This window comes from Antechinus flavipes, chromosome 3 (genome assembly GCF_016432865.1).
Source record: "Antechinus flavipes isolate AdamAnt ecotype Samford, QLD, Australia chromosome 3, AdamAnt_v2, whole genome shotgun sequence".
Taxonomy (NCBI): Eukaryota; Metazoa; Chordata; class Mammalia; order Dasyuromorphia; family Dasyuridae; genus Antechinus; species Antechinus flavipes.
In genome coordinates, this window is record NC_067400.1 from 570,758,191 (window position 1) to 570,785,603 (window position 27,413).

Here is a 27,413-nt window from a genome sequence, read left to right on the forward strand (position 1 = left end):
TATCAGAAATACCTCGGTAAGAAATAAATACCCAGGACAACGACAGTATTTGCTGTTTCTGGAAAGGAAAGGGGTAAGAGGATGGCTTTCCAGGCAGCTTTGTACTTTTATCCATTTCATGGATCAGCAGGGACAGTTCCTCTGCTGGGGGGCCAGCCTTCCCCTGCTAAGAGTGCCTCAGTGTCATTCTGACTTGGGGTCAGATAGGCCCCTCAGCCCCGGCCGGCTTTCCGTGACTGAAATGAACTAAACCTCAGATCGCTTTTCGAGCTCGTCACTCCAGCCCCAGGTCTCATCCAGTGTGTCAGCCAGCCTTCTCAGCTTGTCACCCGCCCACTTGAAGGGCACGCTGGCTGGGCTTTGTCCCGCCTTGCGGATTTTTAAAAACCTTGTGCGGCACTAGACCAAAGACCTCTCAGGGCATTTCATGGTGACGGGACGAAATCTAGGGTCAGAGTTGCAATTCTGTCTGCTGGGCACAAGCTTCCTGGGTGACAGTAAAAATGAGGAGCTGAATTAGAAACGAAGGATTTGCATGTTCATCCCTAAATCATATATCCAACCCTTCCAAAACCTCCAGGTGTCCCCGAACGTGGATTGTGTCCCCATTCCCCAGTAACTCTCGTGGGCCCCACCCACGCTGGAACAAAGACCGGGCCAAAGTTCTCTCACCCTCAGTCTGCTTTCTTTGCCCCCCTCCCAATGCCAGTGGTCTGTGCTTTCACCCAAGATCCCTCCCTCTAAGCCCAATGGTATGCTCCGTTACCATGGCTACCGCCTGACGAGCCCAGGGACTGAAGTGGTTGCCATGACTCCCGCAGAGTCAGTCGGTCGCTGCAGTTTGGAGTCGACGACCGTCCTCCGGGGAGTCTGCGAGGGACTTCGGCTAGGGGGTTGCTTTTCAGCCTTTCCGCAGAACCAGACCCGCTCGCAGCCTCTGTCGGAGGGAGAGAGAGCCGCCTTCTCTTATCTCTTTCCCTTTCTTTCCTTCCCTTCCGCCCTTTCTCGGCTTCCTGCCCCCAGCAATTCCCCCCCACCCCCAACCCGCTGGAGTGAATGAGTGCGTGAGGAGAGGCCTTGCAGGCTGCAGTGTTTTGCGCGCGTACCTTCGGAGCCGTGCGTGCGCATGTCCCAAACTTGCGCGTGCCCCGAGCTGTGAGCGCGCCCCCAGGCCCGCGCGTGCTGTATGTGCGCGCGCGCGTGCCCGGATCCTGCGCGTGTCCCGAGCTGTGTATGCACGCGCTCGTCCGACCCCACTTAGGATCGGTTTTAGCTTGGCCTGAGCTGAAGGGCGGCCGCCCTCACTAACTCCCTGCGGATATGGGCGGCCGAAGCCGAGGGAGAGGAGGCCCTCTGGGGTCCTAGGTTCTCTGCCCACTGCTGTGCTGACAGGGCTTTTAATTCTGTTCTTGTCTAGCACTTGTTCTGTCTAGCAAGCTAGGGACCCGTGGCCGCTTTGTCCCCCTCTTGGCCCCAGAAGCCATCTAGTCTTCTGCATTTTTCCAGCCCTCGATTTTGTCCCTAAAAAATTGTTTAATTGACGTCTTTTGTTTTTAGTTATTTCCTGAATCTCCTTTTCCCTCCCCTCACCCCCCACTTTATCTATCTTGCCTTCCCCGTTAAACCCTCCTGAATCGGTTTCCCGTCTGTAAAATGAAGGAGTTCGGCTAGATAGTTTCTGAGGTCCCTTCCAGCACTAGATCTATGATTCTGGGATCCTTTGAACTCTTCTCTGGCCTAGTTATCCATCTTACTGTGCTCTTTCCCTCCCACCTCCTAGACTATTGTACACTTTCAATGTTCATTCATAGAGCCTCCATCCCTAAAACTCCTAGAATTTTCCTGCTGCGATGCTGTGGGTAGCTGTTTATTTCCCATCTCATATCCCCAGCGTTATTTGGAACAGTGTATCTGTTACTCTGCACTATCACGGTGATGCTGTGTTGGGTAAACTAGGAACTAAAATGGAGAAGCAAATGTTGGTAAATACAAACATTAAATTACATCAACTCAAATGTATTAGAAAAATAACTGCATTGTCCTGTTATTTAGAGTTTATATTAAGAATTAATTGGTATGAATTGTATGCAGAATGTCTTATTGGGGTGTTTATCTAATTTTGAATGCTATTTTCATCATCTTACACATTCAGACTTTAAACTGGATGCAGAATTATCTGAATGAGAATTGAAACCAGGGGATAATGCCTATGTTTACTATAACTAAACTTTGTTTACTTTTAGAGATTAATAATATTTTCAGTGAACCAAGAGAGAAACTAATGGGAGAAATGTCAGAAAATGGGTCCTTTTAGGCAGGATACTTCTGTATAATAATATAGGGGTCTTAATTGGAAAAGTTGCTCAGTAAGATATAGTAGATTTGACTAATTAGGAAAGCTTTAATTTTTTTTCTACAAAAAGTGCTTTCCTGAAGTTTGTTAGAACACTTTCATTTAAGCTTCACAGACCAAGTACTTACTAGTTTTTAGAAGTACATTTAAAAGCAATTATTTTGATTTCTTTAGTCTAGTTTTCAGAAAATTGATAACTTGGTTATTTGCATTTTCAGAATCAATTGTAGTACATAATATGCCGGTATATCAAATTTCAGCCAAGTTTACATGAAAAAATTAAAATAATTAGTTTTTTCAGCTTCGTCTTCATAATCTTAGATTGTAGAAGGAAACTTTTCTGTTTTTTCAGTTCCCAAATGCAATATTAATCATTTGTAAGTTGAAGAAGCTAGAGTATGCAAAAATATTGAAGTCTGAATAAACAGATGAATTCTAAAGCATTAAGTGCTTCTTGTGTGCCAAGAAGCATGTTAAGAATTCAAAATACAAATAGAAAACACAGATAGTTCTTGCTCTCAACAAGCTCACAATCTAATAGAATTTTAATGTTTATGAAAGTTTTGAATTATATATTTGTGTCACTGTCTGCCTCAAGGAGACAGAATAGTGGAGTGGAAAGAAAACCAACATCATAAGACCTTGAGCAAAGACATTTAACTTATAAGGTCCTTAATTTTCTCATCATTAAACTGGGGAAGGGGTAGATGATAGAACCTTTAAAGGGAATACATTCCATTTATGTACTATGATCCCAGGGACTATCAAAACATCAGCCTTTGAACCTTGGTTTGGTCCTGAGATCATGCTATTATAGTATTTATTATCTCTTCTTGACCTCATTATGTAACACTGGGCACTGTATTAGCCTTCTCTGGGACTTTGGGTTTTATAGGAGAAATAATATCTAATGAGGTATAACCCTGGCTCCTTACTGCAATTTGAAGTACAGTTGGGTTTTTTGTTTTTTTTTTAACCTTCATTGCCCCATTTCCGCTGGATTTAGCTGATTTTATCACTTCTTTTCTTGCATTTTAGGAACTATAGATATAGATAGAAATTGATAAATATATAGATTACAGATATATAAGCTAACTATTAAAAACTAATATCTGATTCATAATTATTTTAGGGTCTTTATTTTCAGGGGAGGTAAATTACTTAGTAAGCATTCATTTAGTATCTGCCATGTATAGAACATGTGCAAATGTATTTTGTACCCAAATTCTATTTTGTAGAACTACATATAAAGAATTTCACTATTAGAAAATTTGTCTCAGGAAATTGTTTTTATTGTATATTACTTCTAGCTTTCCATTTCTGAATCCTTCAACCTTATGTTAGTTTACTTTTCAATTCAATGACTAAATATTAAGCATTTGCACTGGGCAAGCTATTTGTATTTGTATTTGTAGGAATTTTAATTTATTTTGAAGGGACCTATGATTTTATGGATGTAGGGAGCTCTGGGTGGGGAAACCTCTACCTATGTGGGATCAATGGTTAGTCTGAGAGAGTTGCTTGCTGCACTCAGAAGATTTGCCCAAAGTCACACAGAAATTTTTATCCTTGGTGGAATAAGAAACCACATCTTCTTGACTTGGAGGCTAGCTCTCTATCTCTGTGATTCTGTGCCTCTTAGACATGGGAAAACAAATATCAAATAAGAACAGCCCCTGGCTTTAAGGAGATTTCATTCTAATCAAGTAGATGAGACATATTTTCAAAACTAAATTTAAATATAAATTCAAAGTTCTTGAAAGATGAGAAGGGGATGATTGGGGGAAATTCCATAGGAAATTCCATGGGCTTGGAAAGAGAATGCAAATGAGAAGATGAAGGGGAGGGAATTATGGGGAAGAGGAGAAACTTAGGGTCAGTATTTGTACTTGTCAGTTCAATTTAATAAACCACACTAAGTGCCTATTATCTCATTTGTGTTATATAAATATAATTTGCTAATTGTTCCCAACACAGAAATGCACTTAGAGGTAATCTATAAAAATCTTAATGACAACTTTGCTTGAATGTATCAATTATATAAAGTTAGATATGCCTGAATGCTTTGGTATAAGCTTCAAAGCGCACAAAAACTGTTTTATCTTAACTGGTATCTTCCTCAGCAGCTATAATAATGTTATTGGCATGTATTATTACATGTCTAACATTGTTGAAGAAATGAGTAAATATGTATAAATTGGAGTGGGGGAGGAAGAAGAAAAGATTTTCTTTCTCAAAAGAGAGAAAAATTCTTCCGAAACTACCATTTTCCAGGCTCTTTGAGAGTTTAAGATTCAATTGAGAAGGCAAAATTTATTCATAAAATGACTCGGGAATAGTTACTTACAATAGAAGAAAACACTGGAAGATTAGTTTAAAATAGTTCTTGGAAGGATTAGTCAATTGCCCACTGGATTCAAGGGGCCATTTAATAGTGTTGTCCTGCCACAATTTAAAAAACAAAGACAGACACTTCTGTACAAGTTTAAGGCAGAGAATGAAATGATTTAGAAAGTCATCATGGTTTATATAAAGTTGACATTCTGTTAATAAAATGCATTATAATTGACTGCCAGTGATTAGGATAGAATGGAGGGTATGGAAATGAATGGAAAACCCTAACTTCTATATAGTTATAATGCATTACTCATTTTTATATCCCTAGAACAATACCTTGCACACAAATGCTCAAAATTTTGATGAACTGGATTATCTCTATTTATTGGAAGAAACAAAAAACTGAGGATCATAGATTTATGTTCAAAAAGAACCTTGAAGATCAAGGCTTCGCAAAAAAAAAAAAAAATAATAGCAGACACTATGTCAGGGATACAAATACTCCATACACCCAAACTCCCCATCCCCCCCAAAAAAACCTGAAGTTTACATTCTAATAGAAGAGGACTATATATATATAGGAGAGAATTTTCCAGGGAGGAGTGAAATCATAGGAAAAGTGACTTGAAATTATAAGACAATGTAAATTTACTTTATTTATTTATTTTATTTATTAATTTATTAATATTACTTAAGCATTTTCAAATGCTTCCGAGTTGGACATATAGATTATATGAAAATTGAGTGGATTATAATATGTGACATAATCTTATTCAGTATAGTTGACATCATACAATTTAGTTAGCCCTTATTTAACTGTTTATAACAGCTGTTGAGAGTTAGACGGGTGAAAGTTCCTGTGAATTTGTAACTGGTTAAGTGAAGGTTAAGAAATGTTCCTTATGAATGTTTACCAATCCAGAAATTGAACATTTTGAAATATACACCTTCAAGATTTCCTGTAGGTTGAATTATTATGTTTTAAAAATCTCATTTGCGCTTTTGCTTTCCTCTCATTAAGGAAAATGTTCGATTAGAAGACATACTTCATTTTCTTGAGAGAGAAGGAATTGATTCCCTTGCTAGTACAGAAGATCAGCTTTGTTATGTCTGGCGTTTATTCCAGCATAGTGAGAATAGGCTGAGAACTGCTTCTGGAGACTTGGAAGAGCTCAGAGTAAAACACATGGAAGAAATGAAAGAAGTAAGATCAAATAATACAGAATTGTTCATTTATATAGCTTTGCTGTTTTCTTTGAGCTATTTTCCAATGTTTTTTAATAATTTGTTTATCTTTTTTGATAATAAATTGTTTATCTTCTCCATTTTTCAAAATGACAGCTTCCAAGATGAATACATGACGCATTCTGTTTTCAGAGTGCTTTGCATGACAGATAAATCTTAGCTAGCTTCAGGAAATATATTATTATTTTGGTAGGATTTATATCAAGGCTGTTGTGAAGCATATTTGAAATGCCCTTTTTTTCCTCAATAGTATTTTGTTTTTCCAAATACATATAAAGATAGTTTCCAACATTCATTTTTGTAAGGTTTTATGCCCCAAATTTTTCTCCCTCCCTTCTTTACCTTTCCATTCCCCAAGACAGCAAGCAACCTGATATAGATTAAACATGTGTAATCTTTTTAAACATATTTCCATATTTGAATGGTCTATTTTAAGGCTCTCAAAATTAGCTAGAAATTACCAGAAAATTCATAATTTAAAATTTCATATTTTGTAAACATTATTAACTTTGTAGATTGGACAGATTCCCATATTTCGATAACCAGATTGCGTAGCATGATCTGATTCATGGGTAAAGAAGATTAAAGTCTCACAGCAACATGAAGGATGCGGTGAAGGCAGAAAGACCTGGTAGGAAATTATTAAGGTGGTAGCAAAAATAATAAAGAGGCAGGGCTCTAGACAAGAGATACTATAAGGATGAAATAATCAGGAAAAGGAGACATTTGGGTCCATCGCCTTTCTGCTATCACCTCTGATTAAGCCTATAAGGGTCTTATGCTTTTACTTTGTCCTTTTCACTGTACACTGCAAAGGAGTTCATCTTTTCATTGAATTATGTCTTAAGTCTAATGACAGACTAAACATACAAACTGTAGCTTTTAGAAATAACAGGTTACTTGATAACTGACTGAATTTATTTTCAACAGGATTTTCTAAAACTTTCTCTAGTGATCATTATTATAACTGACATTTATATGTACCATATATATAAATGTACCATATATGGTACATTAAAGTTTGCATGGTGATTCATATACCTTATCTCATTGGTGCTCATAACTACAGGTATTATCTGTGTTTTACAGCCAATGATACTAGGACCCAGAAGGTAAGTATCTTTTATTGTTGTTGTTCCTTGAAATATCCCCAAGCCCATTCCTGTCTTAGTTTCTTCCCTCAATAACTTGTAAAGATAGTGGGCTCCAAAGGGACAATAGTCTCCCCATTTTAGAAGGTGGGCATAGGTGCAATGTTGGTCTTATAAACTGGTCATATAACTCATGGTGATATAACTCATGTCAGAGGTATAATTTGAATAAGGACTTCCTGCTCCTGTATGTTGTACCCTTCTATCAGGATGCACTATTTCATGCAAAGTAGGACCATAGGAAATATTACTTGTTTTTCTCTCCATTGACTTGCATTGGACATAAGGTCAAGGCTACTCAAGTTCAGATTTTAATGTCTGAAAAGTATTATATAACTGAACCTCCTTAAGCCTCCTTCTCCTCATCTGAATGATGAGAGGCTTGGACTTGTCCCCTGATGTATCCTCTAACCATAGTCTGAAGCTCTGAAAGTTGGCAAAGCTTGACATGGGCTCAACGAAATATTTTGTTAACTAAGGACCAACTTACTATCCGAGTTTGGTGAATCTCATCACTGGAAGGCTGTCTACTAGGTGGTGAATTTTTTGGATATCTTAGGTAATGATGTCATCCATCAAAGTGTAGATGTGAAATCAAAGATTGGGAAAGCATTTGAAGTGTCACTTGTCATAAGAAACAATGGTTTTCAGAACTTTTATCTGCAGCTTATTTGACAGCTTTCTTTTGGTTCTAAAATGGCTTAGAGATGTGTTTAATGGGGGCTGCCCCTTCTGCTTTAGGTGGAAAATTATGTGAATCATGTCCGCCAATTAACAGAAGAAAGAGAAGCCTTAACTCATGATTTTGAAAAAGAGAGTGAGCGACTTCAACTTGAATTTAAAGAATTGCAGCTCCAACAGGGTAACTTTTTGATCTTTTATTTAAAAGTTTTCAATGTTTTTTTTTTTTAACTGTATCAGGTAAAAGTACATAGAAATGAGGTTTCTCTAAGTGAAAGATTAGTGATGGCCATTCAGTATATTAGAATGCCATGATTGTGTCACTGTGTACTTATCCAGACTGCTTCAGAGCATAGAGGTTATTGGGATCTCTTCAGATCATCAATGTGCTTCCACGTCTGGATACTCTAGAATGTAAACTCTTGGAGAGAAAAATTATGGCATGGTCTTTGAATTCTCAGTGCCTCAAAGAGGACCTTATATGGAGCAGACATTAATAATTCCTTTTGGAAGAAATCACTGACCATCAGCAAGTCATGGCCTCCCTGAGCCTCAGTTTCCTCATCTCTAAAGTGGAGATAATCATAACCAAAACACTTAGAAAATTTATATATTTCAAATTTTCATGATCTTGTTCAAAGAGGTTGAATGGATCTATGCTTTGATAATTAACAGAAGTCTTTTAAAGTTGTATAACTCTCCTCCAAACTCCTGCTCCCCACTCCCACTCTGTCCATGATTTTTTCTAACTTTCTAGAGCAAAAGGAGGAACAATAGAAAAGATGCACACAATAATTTGGAGTTTTCCCTGCTGTTTAATTTGCCATTCATAGGTCAAAAAGACTGTAATGGAGTTTTAAAATGCAGACCAAAACTGAGAGTTGGACTAATATAAGTATAAATAACCTCCCACTTATATTGGTCAGATCAAGTGTTTGTTGACTGCTCTCTATTTTCCCATAATATTCTTCAGTCAACCCTAGAAAGTAGCCCAACTCAGCTCTAGTGTCCAGTTTGGGTCTTTGCTCTTTCCTTGTTATTAAATATCTTTCCTTGTTATTACATATCAGAAATATTAGTTGCTATATACAAGTACTTTATTTACAAGCCTTATGCCCCTATTACTAATATATATATGTAAATTTGTTAATTGTATAATTCTTTTATTTCTGTAATTTTCTTCTCCCAGAGATCGAACTAAAGGAGATTGAAGAAATGTTGGATCAGGAAGGCTTATCAGAAATAGCTCAGAGCAGTCCCAGTGAACAAATTGCATATTTATTGGTAGAGAGAACAACACTGTTGGAGAAGCTAGAACTGGCTGATCCCAAGTTAAATTCATATAATCTTGTGGGTAATGGCCTTCAAGGAGTTCATCTTAAGGTATGCCAGAATTAACTTTTATCCTGAACGATAAATTAATGATTAAAAATCAATGTTGTCTTGCCCCCACCTCACCAAAATAAAAATATATTCCACTTTCTCAATTATCTGTGCCAATAGAAAAGAACAGTTAAAAATATATTTTAAAAACTTAGTTGTTGAGTCCTGCTTTCTAGAGCCCCCAAGTTGGGGTAACAAAACGTATCATTGCTTTCTAGAGCCCCCAAACCAGGGTGATTAAATATACCTTCCCAGTGGGAAGTGACAAGGCAGGACTCCTGAGGAGGGTGGAAAAATGGAGTTCCTTTATTTCAAGGGCTTTCCCCTTTTTATAATGTAACAAAAACAACACTGAGTAAGTGGGACCACATAAATAGTTTGCTATTGTATGTAGTTTGCCACCTGGTATCACTCTTCCACTTGCTATCACTCTATTTCAATCTTAACATGGGTTGTCACCACCTCCTGACTTCTTAGGAATGTTGAGAGCGCTTAGGGGAGATAGGGAACTGAACCAGACATTATTAGCAGGTTCCCTCTGGGCTGAAGGATCTTATACCTCATCCAGAGTTTCCCCACTGACTGTGACCCTCTACATCTTGCTCTTTGTTTTGTTTTAATTGAAGCAGGTATACATCAGTGGTTAAATCTGTTACCAGGGGAGGAATCACACAGGCAAGTTGTGATATCATTCAAGCAAGTAGTAACATAACAAACAATATAAACAAAATACTATAAAGATTTCCATGAGTCCCAGAAGTAAGGTATAAAAAATAACTATCAACTCATAACCACACATAGACCTCCTTCAGCAGCCAAGTAATAGTCCAAAAGCAATCTATTGTCCATCACTTCATGTGTCAGGGAATCCAATGATTCCTGCAGGTTTTGAAGTCCTGCATCAGTCTCATTGAGAATTATTTTTGATGTTCATAAATCAATTGCCATACACAAAGGACTAACTGCCATGCTCTTTCAGTTGTGGGCACAGTCAGTGATGGAACCACCTGATATTTCTTGGGTCTTCTCCTTCATTTTGAGGTTCTTCTCTTTTTCTATCTCTCTCTAATGGACAAGACAGATACAGCTCATTGGCACCCATCTGATTCCTTCTCCATCTGTGGAGATATAAGCAAACCCTCTCCCCCAAGCAGTTAGCCTCTCTGGTCCCTTCCACTCACCACTTTCTGGGTCTCTCCCCATCACCTGGCGATTATCTAAAAATAGTGGAGCTGCTTGCACTGGACACTGCCCTTCTGGTGGTTTTATAACCTGTCTGCTGGAGCCAGGGCATCTCTATCACTTAGTTGCCTTTGAAATGTTTCATGTAATTTTTATTGTATAAGAACTATTTTTACAATTAAATTTTGCTTACGTTAATATTACAATTATTTGTTTTCTTTGCTCTATTAAAAACTAGAATATGACCTAGAAGTCCCAGTTAATCAAAGTTTAACTTATGTGTGTGGACAAAATTGTACTTTTTTCTGCTTTTATAATGCCTTAACAATGTTTCAAATGTTACCATCATTTATTTCTTCAGTTCAGTTCAAACAGCATTTTACCTATTCCCAAAAGATTATTGACATTAGTTTCACTTAATTAATCTTTTGGTATCAGGATGAATTTGAACAAATCCATACATTGGAAGATGAATTTCAGAAACAACAGGAATTCTTGCATTGGCCTAAAGAAACTCTGAATAAGGTAAAATGTTTTTATAGTTTTTTCCCCTTCATCTTCAGGATAACAATTCTAAATTTTCTACCTAAATATAGATTGAAATACAAACTCTAACTACAAAATAATAATGATTTTTTAAACAGATGGACCATACTTCACATCTGAATAAATATTATCCCTTTTTTTAATCAGTAGCTTCAAAGTAGTTTCTTTTTTTTTTTTTTTTGCTGAGGCAGTTGGGGTTAAGTGATTTGCCCAGGGTCACACAGCTAGAAAGTATTAAGTATCTGAGATCAGATTTGAACTCAGGTCCTCCAGACTTCAGAGCTCTATCCACTGCACCACCTGGCTTCCCCTTTCAAAATAGTTTCATTGTGAGATTTTGTATTTATTCTAATGATGCTACCATTATTTAAAATATTTTGGAACCACTACCTGGCAATTAGCTTTAAGGCCTGTGGCATAGCTTCTGAATCTCCTCCATGACTGTAAGTCTCCACACTTGGGTGGATTTGATTTTTTGAAAGCACCAAAAATATCCCACAGAATGATATTTGATGAATGAATTTGTTGTTGTGTCCTATTTTCCTATGGGAGCTGAGAGAGAGTGAGCACAGTCTAGAGACTTCAGGGAGAGAGAGAGAGTAAATCCTGGTGGATGAATGTAAGAAATGGAGAGAGAGACAGACAGACAAAGACTGAGAAACAAGAGACAGAGAGGAGGAGAGGGGGGGAGAGAGAGACAGAGAAGGTGGGAGAGGAGCAGGAGAAGAGAAGAGAGAATTTTGCTTCAAATAGGGGCTCTCTCTGTGGCTCAGGCCTCCACAAGGCTCAGTTTCTTCAACCATAAAATGGGGAGAATAATAACATTGATTCTCTAGGTTTGTTGTTAGGATTCAAGGAGATAATGTTAGTGAGCTTTGCAAACCTTAGTGAGTTATAGTTGTCAACTATTTACTTTCCCATCTTCCCAGCCAGCTAAACACAGTAAAACTGTGGGTTTAGGTATTGCCTCTCCTCCTAGAATATTCTGTAGAGCTCAAGGCTTTTCTTCAGCTCAAGTGAATGCTATTATTAATGTTGATTCTATTAAAGACTTGATGTGTCCAGAATCCACCAAATGCCTGAGACACCCCAGTAACTTTTATGATTCTAAGATGTCTCTGGTTATTATATTCTTATCCATCTATTGGGATAAGGTTTTCATTCTTTTTTTTTAGGTTATATATGTACATTTTTTTTTTTTAACAAATTTCCATACAAGCCATGTTGGGAGAGAAAAAGTAGAACAAAAGGGGAAAAGTATGAGAGGAAAAAAAACAAAAAAAGGAAAAAAAAGGTGAAAATAGTATGCATTAATCCGCATTCAGTCCTCTCTCTGGATACAGATGGCATTTTCTATCCAAAGTTTATTGGCATTGCCTTGGATCCCTTAATTTCTGAGAAGTACAAACAAATCTATCATAGTTGATCATCACACATTCTTGCTGTTGCAGTGTACAATGATTTCCTGGTTCTTCTTCCTTCACTCATCATCAGTTCATGTAAATCTTTCCAGGCTTCTCTAAAAATCAGCCTGTTCATAATTTTTTATAGAATAAGAATATTCCATTACTTTCATATACAATAACTTATGGTATGGTATGGAACTTGGCAGTTCCCCAATTGAACGGCATCCACTCACTTTCCAATTCCTTGCCACTACAAAAAGGGCTGCCACAAACATTTTTACACATGTGGGTCCTTTCCCCTCTTTTATGATCTCTTTAGGATACAGACTCAATAGAGACATTGCTGGATCAAGGTGGTGTTTTATATTGCTTTGGGCATAATTCTAAATTGCCCTGTGGAATGATTGGCTTAGTTCACAATTCCACTAACAAGGTATTGGTATTTCAGTTTTCCCACATACCCTCCAATATTTATCATTATCTTTTCCTATCATCCTCAGAGTTGCCTTAGTTTGTATTTCTCTAATCAATAGTGATGTAGAACATTTTTTCATTTGACTATAGATGGTTTTATTTTCTTCATCTTAAAATGATCTGTTCATAGCCTTTGACTATCAATTGGGAATGACTTGTATTCTTATAAATTTGATTCAGTTCTCTATATATTTTGGAAATGAGGCCTTTATTAGAAATATTAGCTGTAAAGATTGTTTCCCAGTTTTCTGCTTCTCTTCTAATCTTGGTTGCATTGGCTTTGTGCAAAACCTTTTAAATTTAATGTAATCAAAATTAACCATTTTACATTTCATAATGTTCTCTTATTTCTTGCTTGGTCATAAATTCCTGCCTTTTCCAAAGATCTGATAAGTACATTATCATTTGCTCTCCTAGTTTGTTTATGATATCATGCTTTACGCATAAATCATGTCCCCATTTTGACCCTATTTTGATATGGCATGTGAGATGTAAGTTTATGCCAAGTTTCTGACATACTGTTTTGTAGTGTTCCTGGCAATTTTTGTCAAATAGTGTGTTCTTATCCCAAAAGCTGGAGGATTTGGGTTTATCAAATAGTAGATTACTGTGGTCATTGATTATTGTGTCTTGTGTACCTAACCTATTCCACTGACCACCACTCTATTTCTTATCCAGTATCCTTAATGGTTTTGATGACTGCTGCTTTATATAGAGTTTTATGTTTAGTACTGCTAGACCAGTGGGTGAAGTTTTGATGGATGTAGGTAGGTTGTAGGTTAACCTAGTGCAGCAAAGATTAATGGAAAATGGATAGACTATTGTAGAAAGGCAAGTAATCCTAGTAAATAGGCCAAAGGGATCATTATCTATACTACATGATCTGCATGATCCAGTTTCCTTGAGTCTGTGTACAAAGATCTGGTACCTAATCAGACTCTACCTTTGGCAAGGAAGAAGGATGTATTATATGCTTGCTATATATCAAGCTGAGTTTTAAGAATAAAAATTTTTAAAGTCCCTGCTCTCATTCTAATTGGAGCACTTGGGAAATGTAGGAAAGTTTAGCTGTAAGGTAGATGAAAGGAAGTCTTGGAGGTCCTGAGGACACAGCTGCAGGATTGATGGCAAGAGCCTAGGATCCACAGGATGACTTGGCAGGTGAAATGGCAATGCATAGAAGACTGGTGGCCATAAATCTGGGCTACCTGTGGCAAGATAGCAAGAGTAGGATGAGGCCTACTTGTCCTCAGGCTTAACCACATTTGGAGTTAGGGACTTTCTGCTCTTCTATTGTGTCCAATAGGAAAGGCTGGAATAGGATGTGGAAGAGCATGTCCCACTCTCATTAGGATGTGATAGTCCTGGAGAGTTGGAGTGGAGATAGGACTCTTGAGTTCCCTCCTCAAGTGGTGAAGATTGGGGAGAAGGAGTGAAAGATCAGCAGCTTGCCAGGATAGGGAAAAGAGATGGGGATTTTGGCAGCAAGGTTGGTAGGGAATCACTTCCTGAAGTACCTGCTTCTTGTTGGGCGTACTAAATTTTATCACCATTCATTTGTAGTTTGAGCTACCTACCATGTTATAAATCAGCCTGAATAGTTTTCAAGGTCTGAGATTGGAGAAAAACTGGGTGCTGTAACTACGATATGTGTAACAGGTTTGAGGTGAACAGAATTCAATCTTAGGTAGTAAGTTGAACCAAATCATCTTGGTGATATGATACATTTGCTTGAGATACTCCTTATAAATGTGATTCATATACCGTTCATTGAAGTAGAATGATGTGCCATGGAGGGTTAAATGCTCCTTATAGGTGATGACCATAATAGTAAAAAAGTATGAGATAAAATGGTGATCTTGACTGGAGGGAAGGTTTGAGGGAAAATTGATCCAAAAGACGAATTAAGGGAACAGGTGAGTGGCTAACTGCAATTAGGTGGGAAGGTCTTTGACAGGTGAGAATATGAATCATTATAGTCATATTCCTTAAATGGAATTGCTTGCTCTGGGGAATGAGGCTGTCAAACCAGCCTTATTCCATCATTCAAGAATTGATGCTTTAGAGCAGGCTCCTTAAACTTTTTCTACTCATGACCCTTTTTCACCTGAGACATTTTTACACAACTCCAAGTATATGAGTATATAAAATAGTCATACAAATCAAAATTTACTGATAATAATTCATATTTTTGTGGTCCCCACAGTTAGTTATGAGATACCATATGAGATCACAACCCACAGTTTAAGATGCTTTGCTTTAGACAATAGCTCAGAGGAAGTGGGAGGACTGCATGCTGCTTACTGATTTGATCTCATTGGTCTGGCTGAGGCTAAGGGATTGGAGTTTGTAGTTTTCAGGTGTATGGACCCGAGCAAAAGTTGCTGAATTAGGCATAGAACATCACACAAGGCAGCATTGTCAGGTCAGCACGAAGCACTCAAGCCTACAGAATAAAAAAAGCCTTAGCTTCCAGAAAGTAATTAAAGTGTAGACAATGCCTTAGTTCCATTTTGGCTCCCTAAATTTTGGCAGAATTGTTTTGGCTTTGGCTTTAGTAATTTATTTTAGATGTTTTTAGAATTTCTTTAGCTCTTTGTCTATGGATGTTTCTAATTAAGTTTAATTCAGCAAGCATTTTTTAAATAGCTACATGCCAGGGGGAATAAAGAAACAAAAAGAATTTAAACACGGTTCATATACTTAAAGATAACTGTATTTTGTTTAGCCACTCTGGTTATTGACTTTAAATTAACCTTCCCTTGTCTCTCTCAAGCTTCACATTCATCTTTGCAAGACCTTTGTCTTTGCTGAGGAGTTCCCTGATTACCTGGGATGATCTTGCCTCAGACAGGGCCTGTCAGAAGTAGTCTTCTGAGCTGGCTGATCTGCTAGGTGTTGGAACTCTGATTTCTATAGTAGTGCTTCTGCCAATTTGTTTTATTGCTTTGAGTTATAGAAGATTATAAGGTTAAATCTGTTGAAACAAATAGTGCCATTAAATCTGATATTGATTGAGCAATTTAAAAGTGCTTTAGATTTGTGTGATTTGGGTGGTATTAGTGTTAATCTCCATTGAGTTTGTGTCTCTTGAAAGTGGCTTGACCACCAGCAGCTCTGTGTGCCTTTCATATGGTGCTTAATAAATGCTTGATGACTGATTTCTTCCATAAAGCATACTTTTTTTCCACTGAAGTCATCTTGTGAAAGATGTATTCATAGCAGTATTGTTGTATATGAGAGAATGGCTTCCTCTACAGTATAGACGCCTTCTCTAGTATGAATTGGGAGCATCAAGATGAAGACAAAATATAAATCTTGTGAGCTTGCTGAATACAGTATTTACTTTCAGTGTTTAGTGGACTGCTCTTATGGATGAGCAAGTTAATTAAGTGTTATCAGACATGAAAATCTAGAAAAAGTTGTAAGTTGTGCTCCAAGAAACTTTGTAGGCATTTTGTCGATGTAAAGATGCAGGGGTTCCTAATCAGAGGGTAGTTTTTCCTTTACATGAGCCTATTCCTGCTTTTTGAACTAGTGTGTGTCATAAGAATTCCACATCACCCTTCCCGAATTGGCGCTTCTCCAGTCTGACAAGTAACCATTCTGATGCACTCCCTGGATAGTGGCAGAGGTGAATTCTTTGTTCTCGATGAGAGTCTAGAAATAGACAAGAAAGTTGTTGATAGAACCCTCCATCTCGTTGTCCGGTTCTTGGAAAATGGAGATTATGAACTCCTTTAAGACTGCTGAGACATTTCATAAACTGAATGGCATAATACAAGATTTAAATAGGAAAATTCTCTGAAGTGACATTTTTCTACCAATCACCTTTCCATGTATAGATCAGATTCTTAAGCTCAGTTTTAGGTATCCTACCAGTCCAATCTGGTACCGCTTTTAACAGATACTAAGTTCTAAGATCCAGGCAAAGGAGGTAGCAGGCTGAATTAATTAACCCCTTCCAACAGTTCTTGTCCTGGAATTCCTACAGAGCACGGGGTTACACCGTTTCAATTTGGCTGATCAGAGGTAGCAATCCCTGTGTCCAGTTTTTGTCATGGGCATAGGGCTGCTATCTACCTTGCCTGAGTTGAACTGCATGCGTGAGCCCACAAGAAAACATGGTACCTCCCTTTTATGCACATTGACATGAAGAAAGCCAGGAATCAAGATGGAGGCTTTGAGGAAACCTTGCTTGTAGACAAAGAATTATCCTCTAACCATTTCTGCAGATAGCATCCTTACCCGTACTTTCTCTGTGCACTCTGAAACTTAAGCCACCTTGGCTTTTAGGCCTATTTCCCAATCTGTTCTCATCTCATCTTTGGCCCCCCGAGTAGGGAAGGGCTGGAACGTGAACCCTTTGTCCCAGTTGGGTATGACTCCCCCATTGCTTTTGGTCAGCAGGGGCAGTTGCTCTACTCCAGCTTGTCCAGCAGAGGGCTCCAGAGACCTGGGGAGAAGCTGCTGTCCCAGGCTGCTGAGGAGTCTGCGGTGTATGGAGCAGAAACGCAGGCTTCCTCAGCAGTTAAAATGTGTCTCTGCTCTCCTCTAGCATCTAGAGGCCCCGGGTATGTTCGCTGCCCGGGCAGAACTCCTGGACTCTTAACACCGGCTTCCTCTCCTGGGGATTCTCCATGCACCGGGCAATAAGGCAGATTGTCCGCTGGCCCCTCAGTGCCTCCCTGCAAACAGCTTCCTCGTGGAGGGACCTCTCATGCCTCAGGGCGAAAAACACAGGCTAGTCCGTGGGTGGCTCCAGCAGAAACCAGGGATCACTGTGGATCCTGCTGGAGTCCTGAATTAGCCAGGGAGCACATGAGCACCCACGTGCCCACAGGAGTGGGATGACTGGATAGGGCTTTAGACTGGGAATCAGAAAAATCCTCCTCACACATTTCTAACTATCTGGCCTAGACAAGCCATCTAACCCCTTTGGGCTTCTTTTTCCTTACATGTAAAATGAGAAAATTAGGCTCAGATCTCTTCCAACTCTAACTCTGTGATCCCTACAGTCACAGATCAGGAGCCCGTTATAGATCAATAAAAAGTTCACATGGTCCACCTAACATGGAAGCCACTTCCACACGTATCCTTAGCTTGGAGAGTTGTTGATCCTGCTGCCGTATCACATTCTGTAGGCACATGTCAGAAGTTTCCCTAAATAATTTGAAGAATCCCTCAATATTAACTAATAGAGGGATGGGGCCCTGTGGAGAAGGGATGCCCCTAGTGAGCATCAGTTAATTGATTTTACTTCATAAAGGTCACTTTGGTCAAGAATGTGAAGATTTAACATACCCAAAGGGACAGAAGCAGTTTTATTTGCCCCCCCAAAATCCTGGAAATTCTTTGCCAGACCTGCAATCCAACTTAGGATACTCATTGTTATGATGATGATCAAGGTTCTCGAGTTATCCATGCTTCTTTTTTTTCCCATTACTTTTTAATTTGTCTCATCTGACTCATTTGACTCAGGACACCTTGTCTGTGACCTCTAGGTTCCTGTCTTCCTGCTGAGAGTATCAGTCTATCAACAAGCATTGAATAAGGGTCTGCTATGGGCCAGGCACAGTGCAAGGCTCTGGGGCAATACATAGACAAAAATGGAACAGTCCTAACATATGTACCTAGTTATATTCAAAACAAACACAAGCTATTGGCGGGGGGGAACGGGATGAGAAAAAGTCTCATTTTGAAGCTGGTACTTGAGCTGAACTCTAAAGGAAACTTGGTGTTCTAAGAGACAGAAGGGAGGGAGGAATACATTCTCGCCAGGGAGGGGAGTGTGGAGCATCATGTGTGAAGAAGTGCCAAAAAGCCAGCTTGGCTGGAAAAGGGAGTTAGATAAGAACATGAATGACAGCAAATGGTATACCTTTGTCAGGACAAAGAGATGGGTTTGTCCACATGTCATGGCCTGCTTCCCTGTGGGGACGAAAGGAAGGCAAAACCCACAGTATCCCAGGATTAATAAGAGAGCCTTCTTAAGTATAGTGCCCTATTCCAAGGCTTAGGAATCTCTAAGATCTAGGGGGTTCGGGAGGAAGTCAAGCCAATAAGCATTGTCAAGCACCTACTATGTATTAGACACAGCATTCACCACTGAGATACGAAGAAAGGCAAAAATAGTCCCTGTCTCAAAAACTTAGAGTTTAACAGGAGAAACAACATGAAAACTACTATGTGTGTACATGATTATATACAGAATAAATTAGAGATAATCACAGAGAGAAGGCACTAACTAGTATTAAGAGGAACTGGGGAAGGAAACTTGAAGAAGGTGATATTTAACTGAGATTTGAAGGAAGCTAGAAAATCCCTGAAGCAGAGAAGAGAGAGTGTTCCAGGAATGGGGGCAGCCAGTAAAAATACTTAAGTCAGGAGATGGGGTTCTATATTTGGAAGAACTTCAAGGAAGTTGGTATCTAGAGCAAAGAGTACTTGGAAGGAAAATGTGGTCTGAATTGAGGACTAAGGGGTCTAAAATCAATACAGTTTCTAAAGAAACAGGTGTAAGAGTACCATATTAAACATAGCATTTCTATTAATGACAGTTCGTACAAAATGTGAACCCCAAATAACATGTTATTTTGACAGCATAGATTATCTCATTTTACACTGATGCTATGCCAGCCACCATCCCAGACCTTTGCCTGAAGGTTATACAACTAGACAAAGGTGAATGATAAAAAACAACACTGATACCATTTTTCTGAAGGTAATTCTAGAAGCGTTTTGAACATGTTTTAAGCAATGGCAACATCAGCTAATAAATATACTTGTAATATGATTTTGATAATGAACCTACAATTAGGTAAATTCAAAACTGTTTGAACCAGATCTAAAATGCATTAAGAAGGGTAAGTACTACAAGCTGGAGGGGTGGAAAGTAGGAACGACTTCTATCAGATGATATAAGACTCTGAATTTGCTGTGTTCTCTTCAATATTTTTTGCCAGTGACTTGGATGAAGACATTGATGAAATACTTGTAAAACTTGCAGGTGAAATCTATAAGGGATTAACTAAGCCTTTGGATTTCATAATTAAGATACAAAAAGATCTGGACAGGCAATGCTCCAATTCTAACAATGAAAAATCAATAGGAATAAATGTAAAGACTTAATCTGATTTTTAAAAATAAGATAAATAAATTAGAAGAACATAGGATAGTTTACCTCTCAGACCTGTGGAAGAGGAAGAAATTTATGATCAAAGAGGAACTAGAGATCATTATTGATCACAAAATAGAAAATTTTGATTATATTAAATTGGAAAGTTTTTGTACAAACAAAACTAATGCAGACAAGATTAGAAGGGAAGCAATAAACTGGGAAAACATTTTTACAGTCAAAGGTTCTGATAAAGGCCTCATTTCCAAAATATATAGAGAATTGACTCTATAAAAAAATCAAGCCATTTTCCAATTGATAAATGGTCATAGGATGTGAACAAACAATTCTCAGATGAAGAAATTGAAACTATTTCTAGCCATATGAAAAGATGCTCCAAGTCATTATTAATCAGAGAAGTGAAAATTAAGACAACTCTGAGATACCACTACATACCTGTCAGATTGGCTAGAATGACAGGGAAAGATAATGCGGAATGTTGGAGGGGATGTGGGAAAACAGGGACACTGATCCTTTGTTGGTGGAATTGTGAATACATCCAACCATTCTGGACAATGATTTGGAACTATGCTTAAAAAGTTATCAAACTGTGCATACTCTTTGATCCAGCAGTGTTACTTCTGGGCTTATATCCCAAAGAGATACTAAAGAAGGGAAAGGGACCCATATGTGCAAGAATGTTTGTGGCAGCCCTCTTTGTAGTGGCCAGAAACTAGAAACTGAATGGATGTCCATCATTTGGAGAATGGCTGAATAAATTGTGGTATATGAATATTATGGAATATTATTGTTCGGTAAGAAATGACCAACAGGATGATTTCAGAAAGGCCTGGAGAGACTTATATAAACTGATTCTGAGTGAAATGAGCAGGACCAGGAGATCATTATATACTTCAGCAATAATACCATATGATGATCAATTCTGATGGACGTGGCCCTCTTCAACAATGAGATGAACCAAATCCGTTCCAATAGAGCAGTAATGAATTGAACCAGCTACGCCCAGCGAAAGAACTCTGGGAGATGACTATGAACCACTACATAGAATTCCCAATCCTTCTATTTTTGTCCGCCTACATTTTTGATTTCCTTCACAGGCTAATTGTACACTATTTCAAAGTCTGATTCTTTTTGTACAGCAAAATAACTATGGACATTTATGCATATATTGTATTTAACATGTATTGGTCAACTTGCCATCTTGGGAAAGAGGTGGGGGGAAAGAGGGGAAAAGTTGGAACAAAAGGTTTTGCAGTTGTCAATGCTGAAAAATTACCCATGCATATATCTTGTAAATAAAAACTATCATTAAAAAAAAATAAAAGTCATGTTTACCATCAAAAGAATAAATAAAAATTAAGCATGGGAGCAGTACAGTTAAAAGTTCCTGGGAGAAAAGTTCCCAGAGATTTCAGTGGACCCAATATAAATTAACAGTGTGATATGGTAACCTGTAATACATCAATGATTTCTTATTTTATTGGGATATATTCTGATGTGTTGATATGGCTTAGAACTTTTAAAAAATAATTTAGCAGTAAATGGCTTTCAGAAGTTGCTGAGGATGAAAAATTCTTTACTCTCTGGTCAATACAGAAACCTTCACAAAATTAGCAAAGCCAAGAGACGCACAACCTGCCCAGCTTTTGTAGGCCTTTTCAGAGTTTGTGCTTCCCTGGCCTACCCTTCCAGAATTCAGGGTCATTAGAATAATACTTTAGTGGTCCTCCTTTCTGTTATAGTAACACGGAGATTCAATTAAACAATCTTGATAGAATTAATAGAAGCAATGTCCAAATATCCAGTTTATTATTATAAATATATTGTATTCATGACACTCTTCGGGGTACTGGAGGATACAAGGAATAAAAATGATACAACTCTCCGTAGGGAGTTTCCAGTCTAAAGAAGGAGTTCACATTATAATAATTAAGCTCATAAATGTATTCACCTTGGTCAGTCCGCATATAGAGTATTCTCTTTAAGGTGCCATCTTTTAACAAGCTAGGACCTATCCAGAGGAGGATGACCAGGATTGTGAGGGGTCTTGATGCCATAAAGTGCACGGATGTTTAGGGTGCCTAAATGACTTTCATCCTCCTGCTAAAAACCTTTGGTGGCCCCATCTGCCCTCAGTGTAATGACTTCCTTGGCGATATAGCCCCAATTTACCTCTGTAGCCTTATCAAGTGATAAGCTAATTGGGATGGGAATATATTAATAATGAAAAGTAACTAGAACTCTTGCCCTCGAGGATATGTGAGATATATGTACATACATAAATATAGATTTGACAAAGGAAAGCGACCTTTTCTTATATGCTTGTTACTACTCTACCTCAAATTCCTTATATTTATCTGTGTACATGTTACAATATTCAAAAGAATGTAAGCTCTTTGAGAATAGAAATTTTTTTAAACTTTCTATCCCTTGCTTGGACACTATATTTCATTAGTGGTCATTAAATGTGTATTAAATTGAAAAGAGAAGGGGGTCAGAAAGTAATTAAAGGGCATAAATGGGGTTCTACTTGGCCCCAGAGGATAATAAGGAGAGCAGTGGAGAAGCAGATCAGGTGGATTAAAGGTTGGTATTCTAATCAATCATAACTGTTTCCAAAGAGCATAGACTATCTTAGAAGATGGAGAATTCCCTTTTTCTGGAGGCATTCCAGCAGAGACTGGATCTCTTTGTTCATTATGGAGAAATGATTTTCATTTAAACATATTTTTCTTCCTTTCCTTTCCCAGATTTCCACTGATGGAAGGAATATTGTACAATGAAAGTAAATTTCTGTATATTATCTGTATTTCAGCCCCCTAATGAAGAACTGGAAAAAGAAAAAAATATACAAGGGAAACTCAAGAGTAATGTGGAGGAAGAAGCTGATAGAAGGTTAAGGGAAGCCCATGAAGAGATCTGCAGACTCACTGAAAAACTAGATGCCAAGGAAAAAGAACACAATAAACTTGGTAAACTTGGAAGTTATTAAAAATTGTCATTTCTGACTGTTGTAATGAAACTTTGTCAAAATAATTTTCATTTTACAAGATTAAAACACCGGAGGGAAAAGAGGGCTTTGATATGCTGAAGCAAGCCCAAGGGCTGCCCATAAGAGCCTTTGTTTCTGGGAGAGCCTAGCTCTCTGGTGGCTGCCTGTGATGGCTCCCAAATATCAAGGTGTTCACTGTATAGAAGTCAACAAGCATTTATTATATGGGGCCTGGTATTACAAGGGAAGGAGGAAGATAATATAAAAAAGGCACAAATAATCCCATTTTTTAAGGAGTTTACATCATAATGCAAAAAAAGATTTGTACTCTTATAAATATATTCAAAATGCTCAGGAGGTGGCTTTGAGAGAATTGGCACTGTCAGCTGGGGAAATCAAAGAAGGCTTCATATACAAGATGTTTCAAGCAGAATCTTAAAGGAAACTAGAGATTCCCAGAGACATAGGTGAAGAAGAGTACACTCTAGGCATGAAGGACAGCCATTACAGACCTGAGGAAGGTCTGCGTTCAGAGCAGTGAGCAGGCTGAGAGAACTGAATTACAAGAGTATGTGGAAAGGAAAAAGGAAAGGAGAAGACTGGAAAGGGTCCTGGTAGTGAAGAGATGTCAAAACAGATTCAATTAAATTGGTTTATTTAATGTATTTTATTTGTTTTAGTCAAATTTTAAAATGCTTTCCATTTTTTCACATTGTTTCTCTTTGTTGAATCCTCTAATTAGTTTATGAGACTTTTGATGAACATAATAGAAAATTTGCCTTCTATGTAATATAAATTATGATCTTACTTTGAAAGAAGTGAATGACTAAAAAAAGACTTACTAATTAAACTTGTACTATATGCCAAATGTTATGATCTAATGGCATGAAAGTCCCTGGTTGATATTATGGAATTTATAGTCTTATGGACAAAGAAAGTACATATAGGGCATGGTGGCCAGGAAAGAGAATTTTGGTCTGAGTAGTCATAGAGATAGAGAGTTGTGACACAGGAGAGTCAAATTATATGTAATTTCTAGAAGCAATTGGTGTGGGGGTGGGGTGGGAAAGAGTAGATTGTACATTCCAATGGCAAGATGGCCTTAATGGATGGCTGGATGTAATGTGATGATCTGGTCTGAGGTCTAGAGCCAGCTAGATATAGTGGGCTAGCTAAATTTATATTCACTCTGTCCCCAGACAAGATATCTGAATCCCAAGGGGGACTTCCAAAGATGAATGGATAGAGATTTCAGGTTTATTCTGGTTCTCTGGGGAGAGGGGACACAGAGACTAATACATAAGCTGATTATTTAATTCAGTCATTTATTAATTTAACAAGTATTTTTAATACCCATACATTAATAGTAATAATAAACTACATTTAACATAGTAATTTATGATTATAAAGTGCTTGACAAATATTATTTCATTTGCTACAATGAGCCCAAGGGATAAAAAGTGGGGAATGAGAAAAGAATACAAAAGAACTGGTTGTAGAAAAAGTGCTATCTTTGGAGTTAGAAAACTGGGTTTATATCCTTTCTTTGACACACAAAAGTTTTCTAAAACCATTGTATTTATAGACAAGTCAGTTTTTTGAGCATAAGATTCTTGATCTGTAAAAGACAGGTAATAGTATTGTGTTTTATTGACCTCATATTAATTGTGTTGGGGAAAAAATGTTTTATAAATCTTAAAGTTTACATAAATATGTTATTATTGTTATGTTAAAAATAGTACTTGCACTTCAGTTCAAAATTAGTAAAATAAGATATTACACAGAAGATACACATATGAAATATTTAAATATCAAAACAATATAGCACAAACAGTGCTTAAGTATTAAGGTCTGATATATAGTAGTCTAAGGTCAGGGGTAGTTTCATTTTTTGTCTTTGTATACCCTGTACTTATAGCAACCCTTATCACATATTAGGTATTTAATAAATTCTCATTAAACTTATTTATTTTTAATTGGTTGTTTGTAGTTTTACAATTTTGTTTTTATTTTTTGTGTAATTCTGAATATTTAGCACAATCTAAGACTGTGCTGATTATTTTTTGAAGAAATATTTTTGGTAATTTAAAGTCTTCTCCACTGGAGCACTTTATATTTTACATTTAAAGATGCAAAGGAATGAAATTTGGTGAGTAAACATATACTAATTTGCTTTCTAAATAAGTATTCTATATTTCTTTTTCTTTTAGAACTTGCTTTGAGTTCAGCCCAACTAGAAATTAAAGTGCTAAAAGAAAATTTTAATACACTTAAAGAAAATGGTAAGTCATTCTAATCATTTTAAAATTTTCAGGTCACATACGTGCAGTATTTCATTTGAGCCAGTTACCTTATATATCTAGTCTGCCAAATGTTTCCTTAGCTTCAATTCTTTTACTAGGTAAGAGAAAATGTAATTACCCAGAGGCGAATTTATGAATATACTACTAGGATTATATGTTAAGAGATCCTTTGTAATTAAATCTCATTATAGGAAATATGGCTGTTCATAAAACTGTAGAAATAACTTGGAACAGTTTGATGATGGAATCAGAAGGACTTGAGTTCAAATCCAGCTTCAGATACTTACTTCAGACACTTACCAGTGACACTGGACAAGTCACTTAACTCCATTTGCCTCAATTGTTCATCTATGCAATGAACTGGAGAGGGAAATGCACACCCTTCTAGGATCTTTGCCAAGAAAACCTCAAATGGGGTCACAAAGAATTGGACATGACTGAAACGACTCAACAACAGTAGAAATAATTGGAAATATGGATATCTATGACTTTAATTATAAATTTATGTTTCCTGCTTTAAGAAATTCCAAAATAGCACGCCTTTAATCTTTGCTGCCTCTAATACCTGCTATTAGACATACTGAGGCCCTGGGGGCTAGGCTGATTGATTGTCTAAGTGAAGTTGGTTTGGATATAATGAGCCCTTAAGAGTAGAATACTGTTAGGTTGTTTAAAAGCAAACTGGTCCTTGTCAAAAACAGAGCAAGAAAATAAAATACAATTGAATTTTTAAAAAAGTTGCAGAGAGGTCATAATAGTTGAGGACTAAGAAAATACTATCTGAGAGATTATTGGTAATCTTGAAGAGAGTGAGTTTTGGTTGAGTTTCAGAGTTGTAAATCAGATTGCAGAGGAAAGTTGGGGATGAGAAATTTTCTTGTAAAAAGTAAGGAAATACAGGATCAAAATATAAGGTGTTTTGAGATCCAGTAAGATATGTTTTTCTTTAAGATGGAGGGGACCTGAGGCATGTTTGCTAGCAACAGAGAAGTAGCTAGTAGATCATGAGATGACATATATCAAGTACTGTGCAAAAATAGCAAATGTTAGTTATTATTGTTATAAAAAGAGATTGCAGATTGCAAAAAGGAATTCATAGGAGGAGCACTTTCTAGAGAGGAAAGAACAAAATGGAGACTTTGGTAGAAAGATTGCCTTACACAAGGAGAAAAACCATCTCTTTGTCAAAAAATTGGAATAAAAAAGAGGAGAATGGGTGATGATGGAAGAGTTTTGAGGTATAGAGTAGAGAAAAAGCGACATTAGAATAATTTCAACTTTTGGAGGAGAGTAAGAGGTAAGGTCTTCTGCTGAGAGAGGAGCTTACAGTGGTATAGGAGGATTTGAGGAGAAAAAGCACCTGTGTTCCATTTGGATTAGTTTTGGGGAGAATAGAATAGAATGTCAGTTGTGAGGACACAGTTGAGATTAGGGATTTTAAATTTATTGAACATTTACCCGTCAGTATGGTGAGATAACTTTCCCCTATGTTCAGGGGTTGGATTGGAGCAGGCAAATGGTGTGGCTGAGGTTTGGAATTTCCAGATGTGAAGAGTCCCCAGAGTTTCTGAGATAGAAATCTGGTATAGTTGAATGGGTTAAACTGTAGGAGCAAGATAGTAAAGAGAAGAAACGTGAGACTAGAGTAGAAGGGCTAGTACTCTTAAGAAAACAGGGAAAGGAGGAATTGGTGATTAAGGTAAAGATAAAAAACAGGTTTATCATAGTGATTCTGTTACTGCTTGCTTAAATTCCACAAATCAAACCTCAGGTTGTACCTAACAAGTTCATAATTTCATATATGATCCTCTTTTTAAATTTTCTTTATATTGAACTATTTGTTGATGTTTCTTGAGTCACAATAAATATTTTTAATAAAAAAATCAATTTAAGAAAATTGTGGAAGAAAGAGAGCTTTGGGAAGATGGGGGAAGATGGGGGAAGATGTAATACAAGAGAGGGATATTGTGGTTCCAGATTCTAGAAGTGGGTTAGTGATGGGTAATGATAACCTCAATGGCTCATCCCTCTGGACAGTTGGGATGAAATAAAAGTGTGAGTCCTGAGGGTTAAAGAAGCGGATTAAGAAGGCCCAAGTGTTGAGCAGGAGACTTTGGGGCAGGGAAGCTTCCAGATCTAGTCTTGGGGCTCTGGATGGTTGTGGGGCTGAGCTGTTGTTATTTATTCACACAATAATTACAGGCACAAGGTTTAGGAGATTT

General features: G+C 37.5%; 1 protein-coding gene across 5 annotated transcripts in view; it reads left to right on the forward strand.

Moving 5' to 3' along the window:
• The first annotated feature begins 1,358 nt into the window (after positions 1-1,358).
• CCDC30 (coiled-coil domain containing 30) overlaps positions 1,359-27,413 on the forward strand; it is a 145,749-nt gene continuing 119,694 nt past the window's right edge. For 2 of the 5 annotated variants that reach the window (XM_051987912.1, XM_051987913.1), the window contains exons 1-7: positions 1,383-1,982; positions 5,712-5,894; positions 7,828-7,948; positions 8,957-9,150; positions 10,771-10,857; positions 22,712-22,868; positions 25,099-25,170. In XM_051987912.1, coding sequence (XP_051843872.1) covers positions 1,851-1,982; positions 5,712-5,894; positions 7,828-7,948; positions 8,957-9,150; positions 10,771-10,857; positions 22,712-22,868; positions 25,099-25,170 — 946 coding nt within the window. In that variant the 5' untranslated portion in view covers positions 1,383-1,850. Of the gene's footprint in view, positions 1,983-5,711; positions 5,895-7,827; positions 7,949-8,956; positions 9,151-10,770; positions 10,858-22,711; positions 22,869-25,098; positions 25,171-27,413 lie in introns of all 5 variants that reach the window. The other 3 variants (XM_051987909.1, XM_051987910.1, XM_051987911.1) reach the window with 3 other exon arrangements.